Raw genomic sequence first — 25,102 nt, forward strand, 5'->3', positions numbered from 1 at the left:
TGGGAGCCACTGAAGAGATACAACATTAAGTCAGTCATTACTGAAATACACAGTGGGGATATAAAGATGAAAACAAAACTGTCCCTGCCTTCAAAAACCTTTAGTCCTCCTGGAACAATACAAGTATGGATATGTAAGTACAGATAAATTCAAAAGAATGAGAGGGGATCTAGTAAAGGTTTGCATACAAGATGGCATCTATGCTGAACTTTGATGATCATAACCTGGGCAGAGGCATGCAAAAGGAAACAAAGGATTAGACTGAAGGAACAACAAGTGGACCTGATTTGTTTTGCTTCGTTTTCTTGAAGAAGAATGCAGGAAGGGAAGGAATACAAAACGTCACTGGCCAAAAGGATAAGCTGGTACCAAATTGTTAAAGCTTTTCAATGCCAATCTGAGAAGCTTGTATTTTATCCAAGAATATTTTTTGAGAAGGGAGGTAGCAGATTAGCACTCAGGGCTGCAATTTCACTGCTATCAAAGAGCTAACATTTCTAGCCATTCAGGGTGGTACCTTCTTTACACCTTACAGATTTAGACCATTGTCAAGCACCTTGCTCAGAGTCACAGAGTGAGTTTTTTTCTGAGATAGGAGTTGGAGCCATGTCTTCCAGATACTATAGTCAGCTCTCTAACCTAATATGCTGTCTCTAATAGTAAGTGACATAGATAAGGTCTGCAAAGTACTTCATTCAGTTCCTTGGAATACTGGCTATTACGTGGAGGACAAATTGGGTAAGGGAAAGACTAGAAGCAGAAGACTAACCAGGAAGCTACAGAAATAATGCAAGTATGAGGTAATGTGAACATGATAGGGGACTAGCTAAGGACTGGAGACAACAGAAGGGAAAAGGCAAAAGATTCAAAAGATGATGCATAGAGTCAAAAGAACAAGTTAGCTTGTAACAGACTGTATTTGAGGGAATGAAGAAGAGAAAAGAGTGACTTCAAAAGGCTGAGTCCCTGGAGGGCTGATGTGGTACTCTTAACTCAAAGGAAAAAGGTGGGAGGAGGAAAAGGTGGTAGGGGTAGAGGTATGAATAGAAGAAACAGAAAATGAGTTCCATTTTAGACATACTGAGTTTGAGATGATAAGAGGACATCCAGATAGATCAATATAGGATATCATTATAAGTGAAAGATTAACAACGGATAAACAGATCTTAAAATCATTCCACAGTTATGGTAACTGAATGCATTGGAGCTAATTAGACCACGGTAGAGTATATAGAGTAAGGGATAGGAAAGTTGGAAGAGGGCAAGTCCAGGATGGAGCTTTGGGGGACAACCATGCTGATGTGCAAAAAATATTAAAAATTGTTTTTTTTTTCAATTATGTTCAGAGAAAAAAAACAGGAACAGAGTATTACAGATTCATGGTACATTAAATGCAATGCTATATCTTTCTCAAAAAGAACTGTCTAGTAGATCAGTAAAGTTAATATTCCAACAAGAAATTTCTTTGGTAATGGTCACCAATCCTGTAAAATAATTATACAGATCTACTTGTGGTTATTCCATCAAAGACATCTATAGTACTGAATCACATATGTATTTAATTTTCGAAGCTTTTTTGTGTGTTAATGTAAAAAGGTTTATTTTTAGAGAAATAATTCACAGGATACTTCTTTTGTGAGTTAATATTTTCATAAAAATCAGAATTCTCTGATATTTCTCCATATAATATGACTCATAAAAATTCAGTGACTAAAAATTAACAAGGACCACACCTGATAAATTTTTAACTACTCTCCTAAGGTATTAAAAAAAATACAAAATGTAGACATTATTTTAGCAGATAATGTTAACATCAAAGTCTTTTGCTATTGTTGTTGTTAAAACCGCCTTAACATATTTAAAAGATTCAATGACTTGGTACTCTTCTAAAAACAGAATAATATAGCAATTAAAAAAAATCATTCAGGATATACTTACTAAAGATTGAATTAGCATAGTAAGACAATTTTTCTGGATCTCTGGAGGTATATTTGCAAAGCTCCTCTCTGACCAACACCTTGCAAAATGCTTTACAATCCACCTATTAGGTCAAATTAAGAAGAATTAAAATAGTCTACCATTTTTAATGACATAAATAAGGTACAAACATATATTATAACTAGATGAAATTATGGTTAGAACTGACATTCTTAATTCATTTCATCATAGGATTAACTGAGCCATCTTTTGTCAAAAAGCAGTTTTTAGTCCAACTTTGAATTCGACCAATATAAACAGAACTGAATACAATAAACTACATTTAATAACTATAATTACAATTAATCTTGTCTACCTTCAAACTGAGAAATGAACTGGGAAATTAGCTCAATTATCCTAACTTTAGTTGGACATCATAGTTGTAAAGCTATGCTTTAAAAAAAAAAAAAAACAGATCTGAAAGTACTATCAAAACAGGGGCATTATAAAAATAGAATAGTCAAATTGATAGCATAAACAGTACTTCAGATCACTTACTTCATACAATCATCATAAAGACTTTCCACTCCCACTGAATGAGCAATAATCAGACATTCTAGGATAGCCTCCAATCTTCCTGGGATAGGCTACAACAACAAAAAAGCATTGTTTTTTTTATCAACTGAAAGAAGTACATGCCTTCATTACATTAAAAATTAGAGAGCGAAAAAACAATTTTTGCAAAATAATTGGGGACCATTTACACATCTAAAAATTTATGTGAACAAGTATCCTCAAGCAGTTTACTCATATTTTTAAAAAAAGACAAACAAGTTAGTCTCTTTGGTTTTGCACAGACTCATTTGGACTCCTAAGTGTCTAACATATGGATTATAAATTCTTTGCTTTGGTTTGTTGTTATAATTTTCTCTATAAATATTTAGCTCTATCATGATTAGTGGAAAGACCACTGGACTAGGAGTCAAAGGATCTGGTCTGCAGTTCCTTACTCATAACTGTGGACCAGGCACCACCTCTCTGGATCTCAATTTATTCATTTTTAAAATGAAGGAATCAGAAGAGTGGATTTTTAAGCTATCTTAAATGTCTAAACTAATTATGCAACAAAACCAAATTGTTTAATTTATTTCTCAAAGTATTTTTTTTTTTATCTCAAAGTTCCCTGTACCAATTAAGTCACAGGTCTAGTCACTCCTATTCTTTTTTAAAGCATAAGATGTACTTATTAACTTATACACCCACACACCCACACACATATACACATCACAGAACTTTGTATACTGACCTAAAATAAAAAGACACAAGGAATTAAAATATATTACTGAAATAACATATTAACCAGAAACACATAAATTCAAGCATGATTAAAACAGAAATAAAATCATGGAATCTAAAGGTCAGCTTTGCAATGATTCTGCAATATCCTCAAAATTTAGAACATAATGTTTAAAACAGATCACCCCAAATGAAATTCTTACACAAAGTTCTTGTTGTTACCTTTGTCCAAATAAGTTACTAGAAACTATTTTGCTTTATGTTTGCTGTAAATTTAGAATCACATATTTAAGAAGGCAAAGCAGTTATCAAATTTAAGTATCTAATAATTCAAAATATACATGTCAAGTACTGCTGTTTGCAAAAAAGAGAAAACATCTTCATCTATATCTCTGAGTATAGTCACTACTGTGAGAGCTCTTCTAACATGGCCATTTTTGAAAGTGCCATAAGTTTGGTGTTATAATAATTCTCTCTGTGAAGAATGCAGCATGACTTTCTGGAGTGGCCTTGTGTTTCCTCAGTACAGGGAATTCCTGATAGAAAGTGGTACCCACTCTGCATGTAAGATGGAGAGAATTGCTTGGGAGCCTGAGACATTGAGGGACTAGTTCAACATCACACGGCTAGTGTATGTCAAAATACAAATGGAACTCAGGTATTTCTTATTTTGAGTCTGGCTCTCCATCTTTCCTCTATTGTCTCTCTTAAAATAAAATGAATTAAAGTTCCTCTGTCTTAAGCATTATACAAGCTTGTAGGTAACTTAAGAAAGCCTGTACCCTGGTTAGTTTAACATAAAAATATATACATATATACAAATACAGATGGAAACCATCATATAGGCCATAAAAAAATGAACAAATGGAACTTACAAAGCACCCAAATCTACACTCCATCATTAGAGTTTTGAGAAAACTTTTCGGGAAAAGATTTTTTAGAAGTCCTCTTTTAGATGATTGTGACTCAAATGAAATTTTAATTCTATTTGCAATCCATTCAAGTACAAGTTCTTTTATATAGTATTTCTTTATGATATTGGGTCATGCTGTGACCACAATAATCCTTCAGATCAGATATATAATTTCCTCCCTCCTCTTAGGTAACAAGTGAATTTTAAAATTGTTATGGCAAAAAACAACAACTGCAAAATGAATAATCACTTGGAAATGATTCAAACTGCGATTATTTATCTAAGACAACTAAAATGTCCACCTACTTGAAATTATTCACAAGTTCATATATTTAATGCTTATATCCTGTCTACTTTCTTTTCCCCCCTGCTGAATTTTTCAATTTTTTCAAATATTTTTCTAATTACATGTAAATTGTCTTAACATTCATTTAAATTTATTTCTCCACTTTAAATAGTATTTTATTTTTTCCAGCTACATGTAAAGACAATTTTTAAACATTTCATGTCTTAAAAATTTGAGTTCCAAATTTTCTCCTTCCCTCCCCTCCTCTCAAAAAGAGTAAGCAATTTGATATACATGCTGTCTTCTTTCAAAATGATTTAAGGTAGGTAAAATAAACCACAGTGATTAAAACAATTCTGAGGTACTACTTTACACCTCTCAGACTGGCTAAGATGACAGAAAAAGATGATAAATGTTGGAGGGGATGTGGGAAAACTGGGACACTAATGCATTGTTGGTGGAGTTGGAAACTGATCCAGCCATTCTGGAGAACATTTGGAACTGGGCCTCAAGGGCTATTGAACTATGCATACCTTTTGATCTAGCAATGTCCCTACTGGGCTTTCATCCCAAAGAGATCATAAAAAAGGGAAAAGGATCCAAATGTGCAAAAATGTTTACAGTGGCTCTTTTTAGAGTGGCAAGAAACTGAGTGGATGCCCTTCAGTTGGGGAATAGCTGAATAAGTTATGGTATATGAATGCATTGGAATATTATTGTTCTATAAGAAATGATCAGCAGGATGATTTCAAAGAGGTCTGGAGGGATTTACATGAGCTGAGTAGAACCTGGAGATCATTGTACATGGCAACAACATTATGTGATGATCAACTCTGATGGACATGGCTCTTTTCAATAATAAGGTGATTCAGGCCAGTTCTAATAGACTGGTGATGAAAAGTGCCATCTATATCCAGAGAGAGAACTATGAAGACTAAATGTGGATCAAAGCATAGTATTTTCACTTTGTTGTGGTGGTGGTGCTTGTTTGTTTGCCTGGTTTGTTTTTTGCCTTTTGATCTTTTTTTTTTTTTTGCTCAGCATGATGCATATGGAAATATGATTAGAAGTATTGCATATATTGTCAATGCTGAAAAATTACCCATGCATATATCTTATAAGTAAAAAGCTATAATAATAATTTTTTAAAAGTATTGCATACATTTAACCTACATCAGCCTGCTTGCTGTCTTGGGGAAAGAGGAAGGGTAAAGAGAGGGAGAAAAATTTGGAACACAAGATGTTACAATATATTCAAAGATGAGTATTGAAAACTATCTTTGTATATCTTTGGAAAAATAAAATACCATTAAAAATTAAAATTAAAAAAGGAAAGTAAAATATGTAAAAATAGAACAGAGGCAGTCTAAAGGACTATATAGATGCTTTCGAGCTCTTTAAGTGAGAATATTAACCTGAACGGTGAATTTGGTTCTAAAATTTCTCTAAAATTCTAATGCAAAAAGGGAAATAATTTGTTAAATAAATTTATTTTTTGACAAATAGAAAACATATACATTCATTTGTAAAAATAAAATTTTTCCCAAAAGTAAATGCAAAGGAATAATTCATTGTACTGCATGGATCTTAGATAAATAACAGTGCAAACTAAAATTCCAATCATAGTAACCAAAGACAAAGAAATACTGACAGATTTCCTATAAGCTTTCTCTAAAGGCAAAGAGTTTAACATTAAATCACAGCCTTGTGAAGGCATTTCGGTAAGGCCCTGAGATAATGTGGTACAGGTACTTTGCTTTATGATGGTATAACTTAATGCTTGCTAAATACTTAAGGCTGATTGATTTCTCAACTGGGATCACCTTTTCCCTAAGAACAGCATGCTCTTAATATTGTAAAGAGCTGAACATCATTTTCTCTTGGAATGCAAAATCCTCTGGGTATTTGGTCTACATAAAGGATATAAGATTTCAGAGAGATAGTACATACCTTCTGGAAGAAATTACAGTAGTCTCTTTTAAGAATATAAAGTGTCACTTCTTTTAATCCTTCTAATCCATACATATCTGCCAGGTTTAATATTTGACTAAAGAAAAACAGTAACAATCAATATCAGACAAATTGATTTTTGTAATCACAAACAAAATTTACTTAGAAAACAAATACAGTACAAATGACTCCCACTTCTTTTTGTTCTAAATAACAAAATGCATATTTCTTTATAGAAGTCAGTAAGCATGGATGCCAGCTGAATGAAGGGCTTGCTACATTAATTACCTGATCAATGGAAATAGAATCAAATAAGAGGAAGCAAAAATCAACTCAACTTAGTGGTCTAGTGGAAGTGAAAGAGAACAGTCAATTTAATGGGAGAGAAAAACAGATCATTTCAATAAAAAATTTAGCTCAAATCTGGGATGCAATGATTCTTTTACAATTGCAAATTAACTCTTCCTGCTTACAAATCATCTTACAGGGCTGAGAAGCCAAGATCATCTAGAGAAACAGGGATGCTTGCAAAGCTCTTCAATGGCCCAAGAAATACCAGTTTGTTTGTTTTTTTTAAACACCAAAGGGAAAACAGAAGATTTAAAAAAAATCAAACTACAGCTTTTAATCACAAAATACTGGCTGTTTATTTTAGCAGAAAAAATATTATGATCTTCCTTACACAAATATTAATGTTCACAAACATTGATGTAATCTATATTTATATTGCTATATGAAAAAAATATGAATCTGAACCAATTTCTTGATTATCATTTTTATTTTAACCTATCAATAAAATTATCATTCCTGAAGATTATCTTTACTGTGGTAATTTTTCAAGGAAACTAAAGGAAAAGTACTATATTTAAGCCATAGAAATAGTTACTATAATTATAACAATTAAAAAAACACTGAATAAGCAATCTGCCTGACACCTTTCCTGAGGTCCTTCATTGCTAACATTTTTTCTCTTCCACTGACTTCACATACCACTTGGCTTATTCCTCTCATTCATTCATATTGTTTTTATTTTAAATCAGTTGTGTCATATTTCTTTTAAAATATAAGCTCCATGGCATGAGGGACTGTGTCTTATCTAAAGTGCTCTCTCTCCCAATATCTAACACAAGATTCTACATAAAGCACTAACTATATGCAGGACATTTGATTTCGAACAAGATGAAATTTTCATATATTTCAGTGGCAACACCAAAGGAAAAATTAATTTTAGGAAATGAAGATCATATTTTTATTCTTTTGGAGTTGGCAAACAAATAAAAAAACCAAGCTCTCAAAAAAAAAAAAAAACTGATTAAGGAAGGGTAGAACTTTAATTTATTAGCTTTTTAATAAATTAGATAAGCAGCTTATTGAATTGGCATTGTGCAGTATAAAAAAATGCTTTACTGATATGACGTCTTAATTCCAATGTTATCAAATGAATCTAATCTATGTGAATTTTTTCTCCAGTAAAGGTAGGATCTCAAACAACACAAATCCTGACATTACAGTTCAAAATTCACTAAAAGTTTAATATAAGTTAAAACTACATATATGTTAAGACCTTGAAAATTATTCCATTGTGAAAAGTTTCTTACAGATACAAAAACTTTGCTAAAGATTAAGCCATACAACAAGACCAACATTTCTACTAAACAAATAAGCAAAGTAGCATTATTTCTAGATCTTTAAAAGTACACTTTGAATATTTTTTAAAACACTAAAACTGATGTTTATAAAACAAAAACAACAGATGTTTCATTAGTCCTCTAACACATATTTAATTAAGATAGAAACAAAGATTCAATGTAAGCAAAAAATTAAAAATGATACATACCCTGCATTAGTTTTATTTGGCAAGTCCAGTGTCCCTCCATATATAAAATGCATCATAACATTCATTTCTACTGGTTTTATACTGAAAAAAATAAAAGCGTTATTATATGTAAGATAATTTTCTTATATTTCATTACCATATTCTTGAAGTACTGAAATAATATTTAACTAAAATTTTTTCTTTATGTAAAATATAATGAGGCAAAGTTCTAGTAATTCAAATTCCCAAATATTCACAAGAACAATACAAGAAAATAATCATTATTGTTATATATAAGTATGTAAACCACTAAACTTAAAAAACCACCACTATCATGTATAATGCTCTTAACAAAATATCATTAAAATATAATTGAAAATGATCAAATTATATAATAATTATTAAGCACTTAGAGATGACAGCTATTAAACTGTTATTAAGGAACGTAAGGAAAGAGTACAATATGGGTTGGATTTTCTATGAAGAATTTATAGATAATCCTATATTATATAAAAGCATAAATATATTAATTTACACATTATGAAATCAAAGGATGATCCCCATTTAGATAAAAATTATTTTCTGCTCTTAAATTGTTTTTGTCAATATTTTTAAAGTATTAATTCCTACATTTATAGATTAAACTATCACAATTCACATATACATATATATGCATATGTACAATAAAAACCACATTTAAGCATAGGAGTAAATATACACAAATTATCAAAATTTAAGAGGAAAAAAAGACTGAAGCAAGAAAAACCTTGGCCAGAAAGAATATTGGTAATTTTTTTTCTTTGGCCATAGATGATGCTCAAGGGCAAGCAGAGGGTAAAAGAGCCAAAGATCAAAACATGTAATACAATAGCTAACAGAGCTTCTGATTTGCAAAAGTGCTTTACATTATGTCTTTTGAGGCTGTCAAAGGAGATAGGGATGTTTAGCCTTGACAAGAGAAGACAACCAGGACACATCTTATAGTTTTCTTCAAGTACCTGGAGGACAGTTGCTTGGAAGAAATTAGAAGAAGTTGCAGAAAAGAGATTTAGATTGGGAAGAAGGAAAAGTTTTCTAACAATTAGAGCTGTCCCAAAGTAGAATGGGCCACGTTGGGAGTTCAGTGAACTCCTGCTCCCTTTGACCTACAAAGCAGAGGCCACATGATTTCCTGAGACACAAAGAGAGGATTCATGCTTAGATATGGACTAACTGTGATGACCTCTGAGGTTTCAGGCACCCTGGAGATGCTATGATGCATGAACATCTATGTAAGAGAAAAGAATAGACTTTAGGGATCATGTATTTTAATCTCACATAGAGGAATACAGCTTTTAAATCCTCCATCACAGATGACCCTCCAACGATGGCTTTAAAATGTTCAGAGAAAAGAAGATCTCAATCCTTTGGGACACAACTTTACTCTTTACAAAGTTCTTTCCTATGTAAAGCTGAATTTTTTCCCCCACTTCTGTCACTGGCTCTAATGTGGTCTATAAGAACAAAGAACATTAGGCTTGGTTTCCATGTTCCCAATTTTGGTTTTCTCTTATTCAGTCTAAACAAATGGTTCTTTTAAATAAAATGACTTCTAGGCCCTTCAATATCCTAGTCATTCTCCTCGGTACATATTAAAGTTTGCCAGGACCCTTTTTAAAGTGTAGAACTCAAAAAGAGATAAGATCAGCAGAAAGCAGAATGGAATTCTGCCCTGCAAAGATAGGAGACCCTGGTCATGTAATATTCCATAAGAGTAGCAGTGAGATGGAGGGATTTTGTTTAATTCTTTTCTTTCCTATTTGCAAAAAAAAAAAAAAGGCATCCTAAAGGGGAGGGATGTTAGGATTCTTACAAGGTGCTAAGTAAGTGGAATTGAGGAGACAGTGGTTAAATCTAGTTTAGCATTGATTTAATCCTACAACAAATACTGGTTTCCTAGTGATATAATGATTGGTATATACTCAGTGTGGAGCACATAAGGAAGAACTATCAGGGCCAGAGAGGACAAGCGCACCAGAAGCTCTCTGAGGCTGAGACAGATTCATTCCATAGTCCACTTTTGTGCTGGCTGGAGATTGAAGCACAAACCTTGGGATTTGGAGACATTCGGAGGGAGCTAGAGGCAAAAACTGGCAGAGGCAAAGAACTAGCGACAGGAACTCTCGGAACCAAGGAGAGAGATAGGCCTCTATTAAAGCTCACTGGACCCCAGAAAAAGAGACAAAACTTTGAAGGAGACAATAAAGGATTTGGACTTTAATCCCTGGCTGCACTTGGGATTATTGAACTCAAAGGAAAACTGCCTCCAGAAGCCCCCCGAGAAACCTGCTCGCAGAGATCATTACATTTTAGAGAAGAATATTACAGAGGGAGGTAAAAAAAAAAGGAGGGGATTATATTCACAACTGGTTGGAATATAAAAACAAAAGATATTAATGAAACTATTAAAGAATAAGATAAACATCCATGCTTATAAAATAGTAGTGTTTAGCTTTTCAGTGATCTAGATACTATACTCATTTATTCATTAAATATTTATATTTAAGGCAAATATATAATGATGTTTAAGATATTATCTGTGGCTTCAAATTCATAATTTGACTACAAAAACAATAGATGATATTTATGTAAAGATTTCAAGTTGAAAGACCATTTTATATTCATTATCTCATTTTTTCCCTCATATAATGGTTCCCCTTCCATTTCATGCTGCAACCATCCATCTCCAGCCTCCTGAGTTGGCTAAGTTAAGCTAGCAAGCTCGGATTCTGTGAGAAAATCAAAATATACGTGCAATATTGCTCCCATCTATTTATTAACCTTACAAGGAGAATTACAGGGATGAGATCAACTGAGTAGTCCAGTCCAGGGGCCGAGCAGGTACACACAAAATAGTGGGAAGGGAGGAAAGGAGTGGTGCATATGGGAAGAGGGAAATGTTACAAAGAGCCTTCTTTCCATGTTACTGTCATCTTTAAGCCATATCCAGATGAAGAACCTCCCAATTCCTTCTTCCCATCCCCTTCAAGACTTTTACTCCGAAGTCCCAAAAACAAATGTTACCCAACCCTCTCATTGTGCTTTCCGGATTGCCTGTGATATAGAGAAAAAACCTTCTTTCCTTGTCTTTCTCTCTCCCAGGCCTTCCATCTGCTGGCAATCCCTGAGCACAGCTTCCATGAACTCCCTTTCTTGGCCTGGCTGTCCCTTTCCTCAGTCCCTTCAGCTCTTTGCTCCCCACTGTCACTGTCAGGTTCTCCTCCTCCTTTCTTCAGAAACCACATATTCCATCCCAACCAACTCCCAACAGCTGCTTCCTATCCCTTTCCTTCCTCAATAAACTCAGAGCTTGGCTACCATCTTTCTCTTTTCCCCAACTCCTGCCACCTTCATCCTAGGGAGCTCTAACTTACAGACTGGCACTCCCTCCACCAGAGCAAATGAGAAGTAATCTCCAAGGGAAGGGAATGAAAATCATTCTGCCAGAAAAGCTTCCTTTTGAAGGAAGCAGGAAAGCCAAAAGACTGCAGTGAAGAAGAAGAGTCTTCCAGGTATGGGGAAAGAAATAATCAAAGACCCGGTGCAGTCACATTAGAGGCACATCAAAGAAGCCAGTGTGGTTGGATTGTGGATGGAGTATGTGGAGGGGAGCAGACAGGAAGAAGACTGGAAATGGAGGAGAGGCAAAATTGTGAAGGACCTTAAAAGAGGGATTTTATATTTAATCCTATAGGTAATTGGGAGCCGCTATTGTTAGGGAAGGAAGGGAGAGGTGATCAAGTTGGAGCTGCGCTCCAGGAAGATCCTTTGGCAGGTAAAGGCTAGAATGGGGAGAAACTCATGGGAGGGAACCCACTCAGAGGCCTCTTGCCTTACAAATCATGACTGTGAGTGAAAAAGGACCAACTACATCAGAGACATTGGGAAGAATGAGACGAGGACAGGACCACAAAGGTCACAACTTTGGTTGATGGGAAGGCAGTAACAGACTTAGCAGTGACTGGGATGTTGGGAAGAAGAAAGAGTTGAGGAGAAAGATGAGTTACTCTGGACATTCAAGTGTGAGATATCAAAGAGATACCAGTTTGACATGTTCAAAAGACAGCTGCATGACGTAGGATTGCAGCTCAGGAGAGAGACTAAAGATTTATCTTTAAATCTTCTCCATAGAGAAAATAACTGAACTGTTAAGATAAAAACTGATGAGATCACCAAATGAAAGAGAATAGAGCAGAGATCTTAACCTTTTTTAATGTCATGGACCCAAATGACTCCATTATATTGGAAGTTATCAAAATATTTTTAAATATTTGTGAAAATAATAATGATTAAATGTAGTCTTATTTAATACATTAATAAAGAAGCATGTATATCATTAAAATAATTATGATATACGTGCTTCTTTATTAATGTATTAAATAAGACAATAAAGAAGCACGTATATCATTATTATTTTAATGATATACGTGCTTCTTTATTAATGTATTAAATAAGACAATGTATTTAAAATATGGCTATTTTAAAATAAATTTTTAAAAGATATCTGTGTAATGTTTAATTTGAATAAGGGCATTAAACTTTGGGGTGGTCTTTAACAAGGCAACATGAATGTCATGTTGTACATGCAAATGATTTTGATTTTTTATGGTTGCAAGTACTGAAAATTCCAATTTGCAAAGATATATTGTTGTGAATGACTAAAGCTGTCATGGCCTAATTCAAAAGGTGAGTATAGGGTTCTCCTAAGGAACATTAGAATTCTCCAAATCTGATTAAGCTCCAACTGTAATTTTTTGTTCTAAAAGTAATGAGCTCATCTTTACAAAAGTTAACATCTTCAACCCAGTTTATATCAGAAAGAAAAGAATTGCAAATTCATGATTAAATTTTAATGCAATCAAGATAAAAAATTTTCAAAAGAGTTCTAAACTATTTCCAGATATATCTGGATTTTACTTTTCCAAGAAATAGGCAAAAGAATTTTATATCTCAACTCCATCTTGATAAAGCACTTTCTCCAGTTTTTGAAATTTTATAAGGACATTGGCTTCCAGTCTCTTTTTCCCTAATGGTTACCTTAGCCAACAAAGATTTTAATTTTTCAGTCGCATCCACAATGATGATTTTAGGATGCTTAACTGAAACATTTATTTCACATATTCTCTAGGTAAGTCAATGAATTAATAAAATCCTTAAGTGCTTTAAAAGTGTGTGTGTGTGTGTGTGGGGGGGGGGGTGTTCCCTTTAAAAAAAAAAAAAAAAAAAAGGAAACCTCTCCTTAAGACAACAAGCACTCCAAGACTTATTCTCTTGAAACTTATCAAATATCAGTGTGGTAGAAAAACACTATATTTTGCTCCCATTCTTTAAAATTTGCTTCTGATAAAGTTGATGACCTTCATGTCTACTGACAAAATGTTCAAAGTTGTTAGAAAAATCTTTGTTTCCACTTCATGTCTGGTAAAAAAGCAATGAGAGATGGTGATGTGAGGAGTTTCCTTTTTCATTGAAGTAGCAAAACCAAATGTATTACTAAGCATTGCATTAGTTCCATCTCTATAAAAATGTAGGAAACTCTTCTTTCCAGTTTGGCAAATTCAAAAAACCTTTTTTACAATTTCCAAAATGTTGATGGCTTTTGTTCTTTCCAAAAGGAACTCAGAAAAAAAGAATTTTAATTTGATGGCATAAAAATGCACATAGTGAACAAAAACAAGTTGGCTACACTGAAATAAGCCTACCATTTCATCCAGTTGCCCACTGAAGAGGACTGCCAATTTCTCCACTCCCTATTTGAAATTTCAAAATTCAAAGAAATTCTAATATCTAGGAAGTACTGCATCATCTATTAATTTTTTTTCTCCTCTATTCTAGTCCACAAATTAGTTCAATCATTCCTACTATACACCATTTTTTTTTTTTTGGGGGGGTAGGGTGTCTGGCAATCCAATAAGCAACTTTATATGAAGCTTTAAGAAAAGCTTTTTGTGAAATGACAGATACAGTGAAACAGCCCCAATCTCTTTAAATTGACCTTTCTTAGTATGAAAAAACCTGGGATCTTCAGGTGTTATTTTCAGGATAGAGAGATGAAAGACACTTTTTCAGCTTTGCTGGCCCCAATGCTTTTATTCACAAGAATTTCCTTCCCCCAAAACACTGACTTTTATGTTCACCAACACTAAGTGCAAATGAAATCATATAACATAGTTTTCATCATACTTCCTTTTTCTCCAATGTTTTGATCTAAATTATATCTGTAAAAAACTAAAAGCTAAAATAACAGGTCTGATTCAACTGATGTCTTAAAACTAAGTATTTTTGCATGGCTTTAATAAATGATAATCTATAAGAAATAAGTGATATATGAGGTATTGTGTAAGATATTTGAAAATTTCTGTGATGTGTAAAATAAAGCAGATTTTACAAATTACCTAAAATCTTTTACATTTTTATTGGCCTTTAATCTTACAATAAGACATAGCAAGCAGTAGCTCAAGTATCTCCTCCCTAGAATTTGGCTACTCTTGCAAGTGGAGTTGCCTGGCATCCTAGGACTTCCTAGAAATAGGAATTCTTCTGATATCATTGACAGTTTGTTTTTTTTAAATGAAGATACTGTTTTCATTGAATAATGATAAATGAATATTACTTGTACACTACATTTGTATGCGTGACTATTTTGCAAAACATATAGCGTACAATAACAAAGTATAAAGTAAAAGGCAAAGAAAAAGCCTCTCTACTCAAATTACAGTACTATGTGACTCATATCACTGCAATGTTGGCAACAATTTTATTTTACTCATTTCAGCAGTTATCTCAACTGTTAGATATGTTTGAATCGTATTGTCAATACCTAACGCTCCCCTTTCTATGATACAAAAGGTCACAGGGATATTTAAGTATTCTCATTTTAACTGCCAAGTTTCCTAAAACTTTAACAATGAAAGCAACTTATCCCCCTTTTATGAATGATTAACAAACAATCATAGGTAAGGAATACTGGAAAGCAATGAAGATGTATGGGATACCAGTGTGAAAACACACCATCACTGTTAGGTGGCTGACCGCCATCAGGCTGCTAGTTGCTCAGCTAATTTGCACAAGTGTTTTGCAGATAGGAAGATTGTGGAGAAAGCAATCTCAGATGAATGAAGCCAGACTGGAGATGGTTTAAAAGATGGTAAGAGAAGAAAAAGTGGAGAGACTAAAGCACAAAGAGGAACACAACTAGAGGGGAGTGCTGGACCAAGTGAGGGTTTATAAAGAAGATGGGGGAAATGGCTGTTTGTGGATAGCAGGGAATCTGCAGATTCTAGCAGATCAGCAGAGATTGCTGATGGACAGAGTAGGTATGATAGAAGAAGCAATCTACTGGAAAAGATGGGATGGGACGAGATTAAGGATGCATATAGAAAGATTTGCCATAGTAAAAGAGCCACCCCTTCATCTGAGGTACAGGGGAAGGAGGAGATAGTGAGGGAAGCTATGTGAATGACAAGAAGAGAGAGGAGGGAAGGCGCGGGAGAGCTCTGCAGGTGGCTTCAGTTGTTTTTTAGTGAAGGGAGAGACAAGATCCTTACCTAAGAATGGGGTAACTTGGAAAGCTGGTGGGGCAGTGGGTAGAAGACAGGAAGACCTGAGATTAAATTTAGCCTCAGACACTGATTAGCTTCTGAGAACCTGGGCAAGGCACTTAACTTCTCTGTACCTCAGTTTCCTCATTTGTAAAAGATAAAATGAGATAAAACAGTTTGCAAATCTTAAAGTGCTAAGTACTAGCTATTATTGTTGTGGTTCTCCTCATCACCACCTTTATCATTCTGAAAAGGTTTGGAATGGCAGCCCATTAGAAGGAACATTTCATCAGCTTACCTCCATGTGTCGGCCCACCCAGCAGAGGTCACCTGACAAATTGGTAGGTGTGAAGGCAAGCAGCCAATGGGGGTGGCCCAGGGTCAGGGTTGGACAAGATAAAAATGGCGAGAGAACATGGGGCTAGGAAAAGAGCCAAAAGTGTGGGACCCAGAAGTGAGGGATTCCCAAGAACATCAGTAATTGGTGTGGGGGAGGACAACCTGAAGGGATGGGCTTTGAAAGGGTTCCTCCTGAGAGGGGGAGGTCTCCTTGTTTTATTCAGGTATAGAAGGGACACAGGCCTCTGGACATAGGGAAAATGAAGAGTAAAGGCAGGAGAAAGCCTCAGTTATATTCACAGGTTAAGGATACAAAGGACAATGAATTCCAGTAAAAAGTGCACTTTAGAAGCACTGTATGGATCTATCTAGCTACATGTGATCTTCCTTGACAAAAAGTATGTTCTTTGAAGGCAAGAAATGTTTTATTTTTGCTTTTGCATCCCTAGTGTCAAGCCCAGGATACGGCAAATAGTAGGTACTTAATAAATGCTTGTTAATTAATTAGCAGTGTGGAGTAATGCTCTTTCCTTTGAGCCTATATGGAATTGTACAACATGATACAGTACCCAGAATGCTTGGCTTATTAGCATAAGGAAGATCTGGGTTCAGATCCTGTATAGCTCAGCTTTTTAAACTGTGGGTCACAGCCTGCTATGAGGTCTTGTAACTGAATGTGGGGTTTGTGAAAGTATTATTTATTACTGTTTGACTTGTAGACCTACTTTATACCCTATATACGTGGGGTCACACACAAATGTCTCGGGCATAAAAGGCCATGGGTAGAAACAGTTCCAGAAGCCCCGAGTATATGATGCTAGTCATTTACCTCATTTAAGCCTTAAGTCTTCTCACTTACAAAATGGGACTAACAACATCTGTAGGAACTAATGCACAGGGTTATTTTCAGAATCAAAGGAGATATTTCACATTGCTTTACAAATTTACAAATTACAAAATGGCTTTACAAATCTTAAGACATTATAGATAAAAATGTCTCCCGTTACTATTGTTCTTATTAATACTCAACAAATATTTCTGAGTAACAAAGAAATGAATAAATCAGTGGTCTAGTAAGTACTTTCCCAAACTATGAGAGAAGGAAAAAAAGAGAAAATGTATGGAATCCTAGATTTGTAGAGCCAGACAATAGAATCATCTTTCTTACAACTATGCAATGATTAAAAATTATCACCATCTTTATAATACCTAAATAAGAAAGTAAGATCTATTAAGATGTAGTTGTGTTTTCTGCATAAAATGTCAAAATAATTACTAATAAAGAACATTACAAATTAGTTTCTTTTAGATCTTAAGGACTTGTTCCTATTAGTGTTAATGAGAATGAGGCATACAACTTAGAGAACAGATTCTTTAAAGAGACTCAAGCTTAAGCAACAGATAATGATGACTAAACAAAGAAAAACATGGTTTTAGCACAGTAAGGAGCAAAATCAACAGACAATTCACTCTATGTATTAATACACTGGATAGCTATAAAAACAGCAAGAAATAGTTTCCCTGCTGTCTTAACAGATGTTTCACTAAGCAGCATTTTCATTATTACAGAGTAAGTCATCTGTACTTTATATCTGTTTAGAAAACCATGAATGCCTACCATGTTAATACCTACTGACAAAGAATAATCTACCTCTTCAATACTGAAACAACCCTTAACTAGCCGCAATAGAAAGATTTAAAAAAGCTTATATTAAATGCAGTTACAGACACTTAGGATATGAAAAGCCCCTACACAGTGCTCTGAAGAAAACAGACATAGTGCTGGATATTCAAGTAATTCTGTGCCTCACCGAAGCTTCCCAGAAATTAAGGACTTATAAACCTATAGACAAATAGCTATTAAATTATTTATCTCAACAGAGTATGGTAATTATTTGATAGACCAGTCATCTAAACAATCTTCATATTATCAAACAACTTTCTCCTCTTGGTAATGAGGGAGACAATAGGAGGAAAATATTACATACACGAATGTATGTAATTCATTTCCATTCAATATGTCTTCCCCAGCACACTGCTCCCTTCTATTATCTCCACTCTCGCTTACCTTAACTCTGTATCTAATGGTTTCTTTGCTACTCCCTCCAAAAGGCTCATGTATCCAAATCCTCAAAATACCCTCACTTAATCTGTCCCTTCTTGCTAGTTATCATCCATCTCTCTTTCCTTTTGTGACTATACTCCCACAACAGATACCTCTATTTCCTCTCTTCTTAATCTCTTTAATTCTCTCTAGTCTGGCTTCCAACCTCATCACTCATAAGAACTTTCTCCAAAGTTACTAGAGACTTTTTAATGGCCAAATCTAAAGGCCTTTTCTTTTTTTTTCTTTTTAATTTTTAACAGCTTTTTATTTACAAGTTATATGCATGGGTAATTTTACAGCATTGACAATTGACAAATCTTTTGTTCCAATTTTTCCCCTCCTTTCCCCCATCCCCTCCCCTAGATGGCAAGATGACCAATACATGTTAAATATATTAAAGTATAAATCAAACACAAAATAAATATACATGTCCAAACTGTTATTTTGCTGTACAAAAAGAATCGGACTCTGAAATAGTGTACAATTAGCCTGTGAAGGAAATCAAAAATGCAGGTGGGCAAAAATAACAGAGATTGGGAATTCAATGTAATAGTTCTTAGTCATCTCCCAGAGTTCTTTCGCTGGGTATAGCTGGTTCAATTCATTACTGCTCCATTGGAACTGATTTGGTTCATCTCATTGCTGAAAATGGCCAGGTCCATCAGAATTGATCATCATATAGTATTGTTGTTGAAGTATATAATAATCTCCTGGTCCTGCTCATTTCACTCAGCATCAGTTCGTGTAAGTCTCTCCAGGCTAAAGGCCTTTTCTTAATTGTTATCCTTTTAGACCTCTCTAGCCTTTGATTTGTACCTTTCTTGATGGGTTTTTCTAAATTAGACTCTCCTGGTTCTCCTGCTGTCTTATCCACTACTTCTCAGCCTGTGAATGCCCCACCAGGCTCTGTCCTAGGCCATTTTCTCTTCTTTTATGCTCTTTCACTTGTGATCTCCAGACCCACACATTCAACTAGCATCACTACAAAGGCAATTCTCAGATTAAGTTTTCCATTCCTAATTCCTCTGGTGATATCCAGTCAACTCCAACTGCCTATTGGACATCTTAAACTGGATGTCTGGTAGACATCCTAAATTCAAAATATCTGAAATCAAATTTGTTATTTTTCCCCATAAACTCTCCCTTCTTCCTGACTTTTCTATTAGTGGGTCAAAGATATTTTCCATCTTCCCAGTCTCCCAAGCTCAGGATCATTTTCAATTCTTCATTCTATTTCACCCCATATCCAATCTACTTGCCAAGGTCTGTCAGTTTTATCTTTTTATTACTTGTCTTAATACACTTCCTCATCTATGACACTGCCCTCAAGTCCTCATCACCTCATGTCCGCATCACTGCAATAATCTGCTGACTGTTCTCAGTTACAAATCTTTCCTTACTTCAGTCCACTTTCATTCAAATTTCAAAACAATATTCCTAAAGTACAGATCTAACCTTGTTAATCTCCTACCAATAACCTTTGGTGACTCTTTATTACCTCTAGGATCAAGTATAAGATCCTGTTTGGCATTCAAAGCAATTCATAATCTGGTCCCTCAAACCTTTCCAATCTTCTTACACATTACAGTTCCCTTCTTCCCCCATCAGCATGTACAGTGTGAACTATAACATTGGCCTCTTTTCTGTCCCTTACACAAGACCCCATATCTTCAAACTCCACCCATTTTAATTTCCTGGAATGTTACACAGTTGTTTTGTATAGGTTATAAGCTCCCTGAGGGGTAGAGATTGTGTTTTACCTTTCAACATATCCCCAGGGCTTAGCACAGCACTTAACCCTATGTTAGAATAATACTTAAACTTTTACAAATGGTATTCTAAGGTATTAAATCAATTTTAGCAAAGGCTGGAAGGACATAATAATCTAAAAATCTATGTTAAGTATGTGGAATAGGAAATTCAAAACAATTCTAGAAGGCAGACATGGATGTCATCTTAGAAGCATATAGATCAAAATATAAAATTATATCAAACACCCTCAGATTTCTATAGTGTGTTGTATGGGCATACACATGTATTTGGCCCAAACCTTTGTTTATGCGAACTACCTACTATTTATTGCAAATAGTAAAACAAGTACTCAATGCTGCAAAATTCTACTACTTGAAATACTTTTTTACACTGAACATTCTGTCAAAAGGAACTCATAAAAAGTTCTTTGTATGCAGCATTATCTGCAATGATTTGCAGTCAAACTGCCAACGATATTCCCATTTGACTTGCAAAAATGATGCTTACCCTTGAAGAGTGATGTGCTCTTGGGAGCTTTCAGCCCAACACCCACTCAGCATTGCTGCAAAATAACGAGACCTGGCACACAAAATCGCCCTAAGAGAGATGGAAGAGCATATAGGACAATTATTTCTGCATCCTGTGAAATTATTTTCTTATAAAACTATTTGTACTGGTTTGCAGGGATTTTTAGTGGCCACATTTTCATTTGACTACATTTGCAGGATAAGGCATAAAATGACAAGCACATATTTCATGCTATTAAACTGATTTTGGCTGCTAAATAACAATAATAAATTTTTTTTTTAGAAAATCTCAAAGTCCCTCTGACAACAACATTTAACAGATAGGAATTAAGAAATAAAGAAAACAACATAATCAACTAATCAATAAAATAATGTTTCAGGCTTTATGTGAAATGTTGGTGATACAAAGACAAAAAACTAAATTATCCCTGTCTTCCAGGAGCTCATATTCTATGGAGAAGACAAGATACATGCAGATATAAAAATATTAAAAATGAAACATTAAGATATATACAAAATTAAATGGGGATATTAAAACTAAGTTCTCCACATCCAGCCATTCTGGAGAACAATTTGGAATTATGCTCAAAAAGTTATCAAGCTGTGCATACCCTTTGATCCAGCAGTGTTTCTACTGGGCTTATACCCCAAAGAGATAATAAAGAAAGGAAAGGGACCTGTATGTGCCAAAATGTTTGTGGCAGCCCTCTTTGTAGTGGCTAGAAGCTGGAAAATGAAAGGATGTCCATCAATTGGAGAATGGTTGAGTAAATTGTGGTATGTGAACGTTATGGAATATTATTGTTCTGTAAGGAATGACCAGCAGGATGAATACAGAGAGGACTGGCGAGACTTACATGAACTGATGCTGAGTGAAATGAGCAGACCCAGGAGATCATTATATACCTCAACAACGATACTGTTTGAGGATGTATTCTGATGGAAGTGGACCTCTTTGATAAAGAGAGCCTTAATTGATCAAAGATGGACAGAAGCAGCTACACCCAGAGAAAGAACAGGAAATGAATATAAACTGCTTGCATTTATGTTTTTCTTCCTGGGTTATTTATACCTTCTGAATTCAATTCTCCCGGTGCAACAAGAAAACTGTTTGGTTCTGCACACATATATTGTATCTAGGATATACTGCAACCCATTCAACATGTAAAGGACTCTTGCCATCTGGGGGAAGGGGTGGAGGGAGGGAAGGGAAAAATCAGAACAGAAGTGAATGCAAGGGATAATGCTGTAAAAAATTACCCTGGCATGTGTTCTATCAATAAAAAATTATTAAAAAAATTAAAAAAAAAACACCTAAGTTCTCTAAGTTCTACTAAAACTCTAAGATAAGGAAATTGTTTCAATGTCTGACAGTGAGCTTTTTCTTCATAACCCAACCCAACCATGATGAGGTTTAGATTTGGGGAACCCAAATGAAATCAGAGTTTCTAATAGTCAGGGAGTTAAATGAGGTCTAGTGGCAGGTTCGAGGTTCAGGGTAGGTTTTGGCGCAAGGGTAGGGAGTTTTGGGGACTCCCTTCTGGTGGTGCAGAAGTTCCCTGTAAAGGAATTTACAGACCCAAAAACCTAGATTGATAAAAGAGGTTTATTATGGGGATTGGAAGCATAAAGTCTGGTTAGGAAAATAGGTGAAGATAAAGAGAGGATGGCACTGGAAAAGAATATTATTCCAGCAGGCAGATCTATGGAAAATGGAGTTTTGCACTGAGAATGCAGTTCTCAGTGGACAGAAAGACCTGGTAGTAAAGGGCACTGCCAAAGTCTATCTGCAAAGACCTTAGTTGATGGAAGCTCATTATATTGCTTGTCTTGGTAGGGGTTGGGAAACTGGAGCAGATCATCAGAATGGGAGCTGGGATAGCCCAAGTTGGTCAGATCCAATGGGGGCTGGGAGAAGCCCAGATCGCCTATTGGAATTCAAAGGGATGTTTTTGACCAGGATTTGTGAATCAAAGGCCCTGGCTTCCAGAACTGATAATGCTTCAGCCAAGAGGGGCTGGGAGTAATCTGAAAGAAATCAGAAATCAATAGGAAATACAGTTTCTTAAAGGGACCACAATCCACTTCAACCAGAGCACGACAAGTTTGTGTGGCTTGCCCAGGGTCATACAAGGGATCCACAAGACAGTAGGCAGGAGCACAGTCTACAAAGCAGTGCCAGAAGCAACGTGACTAGCTAAGGCCCTTCCTTAAATTGGAGGCTGCAGGAGTAGCTGACCAATCAGAGAAAAGGGATCTTACAAGATGAGGAGGCTTCTGGGATGTGGTGAGCACAGAAGCCTGGAGAAGAAAAGAATCAATTAACAAAAGATGACTTTTGTCACTCAACTTCTAAAGGTAATACGCTGTGTAGTGAAGAGCCCTGAACTGCTGCAATGATCTCCTAAGCTCAAGTCTCTCCCTCCTTAGACCATATTCCACAGAGTTGACAACATGATTTTCCTCAAGTGCAGGTTTGAACATGCCTGTCTAATACTCTAATTCAACAAACTTCAGAAGCTTCCTATTGCTTCTAGAAAAACAAAACAAAACAAATAATCCCCTTTCTGCATTCTATGGTAAAGTCAAACTGACCTCTGTATTTCTCCCAAAGTATTTCTTCCATTTTTGGCAACATCTGTCCTCCATGCCTGGAATTTACTCCCCCTTCACTTTCATCTCAAAAAATTCTTTAATTCCTTCAAGATTCATCTCAAGCATCACCTTCTATACCAAATTTTTCCTGAACCCTCAAACTGCCTATCAAACTGACATATATATTTACATGCTCTCATTTATTTTCCCCAATTTTTCTTCTACTATTTATTTCATTTAAATTGTTTTTTTTCTTTAAAAATATCTTTCTTTAGATTTTTCTAGAAATTCTTGTGTTAAATTTGCATTTTTTCTTTAAGACTTTGCTTTAAGGGGCAGCTGGAGTCAGGAGGATCTGAGCTCAAACCCAGCCTCAGATATTTAACGAGCTATGTGATGCAGACAAGTCACTTAACCCCAACTGTCTCAAAAAAACAAACAACCTCCCCAAAATACAACTTTGCTTATAAATATTTTCAAGTCATTTTCTTCTTCTAAATTTGTGTCTTGATCTTTCTTGTCACCTGAATAGCTTTTTATGGTCACATTACCTTTTGGTGGTGCTATTTATTTTCTAGCTTATTTCTTAACTTTAATTAGTATATTAGAATTGGTTTCTGCTTATCTCTGGAGATGGGGAATAGGGATGGAAGAAATGTCTGACTTTTATGTCTTTTTGTTGTTGCCCAGTTAGGTCTTAGGGCCTGTAAGCTTTTGGTATTTCCAAGGGGGTGTGATCAGGAGAAGAATATTAGTCACTGCCCTTTCTGGCCTGTACTCTGGTACTTATCTAGAAAGGGTTCCTGCTCCCTTACAACCACAACTGCCTCTTTCCTCACTGAAATGAGTAACAGGCCATGAAGCTACCAAAGAGCTCCTGATCCTACACCCAGTGTCCCCTGGAATCTGTTTCTGACCAGGTGGTCAGTGCCTTTACTATCCCTATACAGTGGACACTCCTGGTGCTATCACCTACTGAAGGTCCCAGTCAGGGTCACTTTTATCAGGCAGTGTTCCTGGAAGACTTCACTCCAGTGTCTGCAGTCCTCTCTGTCTTCCTAATCTTCCTGGGACCAGAAAAATTTCTTACTATGATGTTGTCAGAATTCAATCTGATGCACTTTTTAAAATTGTTTAAATAGGGGAGTTGGGAAAGCTCAGCAAAATTGGTAACTTCTTTCTTCAATCTTTATTTCATCCACTGCCCTTTTCTTAACTTTCCTATTACTATTGAGGGTACCATCATCTAAATTTGAAAACTAGGAGTCATTTAACATTAGGAAAAAACTAAAATATCCAAAGCTACAAGATTATTTTAATAGGTGCAAGAAAAAAACCTTGAATAAAGTTCAACACTCTTTTATGCTGAAAAAAAAATTTCACACAAAGTACAGAAATAATCTTTTAAAATATCATAAAAAGTATCTATCTAAACCAAACATGAGCATCACATACATCTGAAATATACTAGAATCTTTCCCAGTAAGCAGGGAGGAGAAACTAGGATGCCTATTCTCCCCCTATTCTTTGATGTAGTTCTGAAAATTCTACCAAAAGCAGTTAAAGAAATTAAAAGAATAAAGAAGTGATAAAACCCTCCCTGTCTACTGCTACAACAGACAGCTTACTTGAAAAATTCTAGGTAATCAGCAAAGACATTAATTGAGACAATAATTTCAGCAAATTTGTAAGCCACAAAGTAAGTTCTCAACAGCATCTCTATGTAATAACAAAACACAGAAGAAATAATTAAAAGGGAACTCCATTTTCAAATAACTGCAAAGTTCATGAAATATCTGGAGATCAACCTCCCAAATCACACAAAAAAAACTTGTATAGATTCAATTATAAAATGACCCTTAAAGAAATAAATAATTTTAAATAGCTGGAGCAATATTTGGTACTTTTAGCTATTCTGTGCCAATATTATAAAATTATTATAAAAATAATGATACCATACAAGTTACTTTACATCTTTAATGTTATACCAATCAAATTACCAACAAGATACTTTGTTGGTATAA

The 25,102-nt window shown here is 35.0% G+C and overlaps 1 protein-coding gene across 4 annotated transcripts in view; it reads right to left on the bottom strand.

The window, feature by feature from the left end:
- The window catches only part of BTBD8 (BTB domain containing 8), a 157,609-nt gene that overhangs the window by 89,710 nt on the left and 42,797 nt on the right, over positions 1-25,102 (bottom strand). For all 4 annotated transcript variants that reach the window (XM_051999997.1, XM_051999998.1, XM_051999996.1 and 1 more), the window contains exons 5-9: positions 20,464-20,553; positions 8,200-8,280; positions 6,363-6,459; positions 2,476-2,564; positions 1,939-2,041 (exon numbers count right to left, since the gene is read on the bottom strand). In XM_051999997.1, coding sequence (XP_051855957.1) covers positions 1,939-2,041; positions 2,476-2,564; positions 6,363-6,459; positions 8,200-8,280; positions 20,464-20,553 — 460 coding nt within the window. The remainder of the gene's footprint in view (positions 1-1,938; positions 2,042-2,475; positions 2,565-6,362; positions 6,460-8,199; positions 8,281-20,463; positions 20,554-25,102) is intronic.

Source organism: Antechinus flavipes, chromosome 4 (assembly GCF_016432865.1).
Source record: "Antechinus flavipes isolate AdamAnt ecotype Samford, QLD, Australia chromosome 4, AdamAnt_v2, whole genome shotgun sequence".
Classification (NCBI taxonomy): Eukaryota; Metazoa; Chordata; class Mammalia; order Dasyuromorphia; family Dasyuridae; genus Antechinus; species Antechinus flavipes.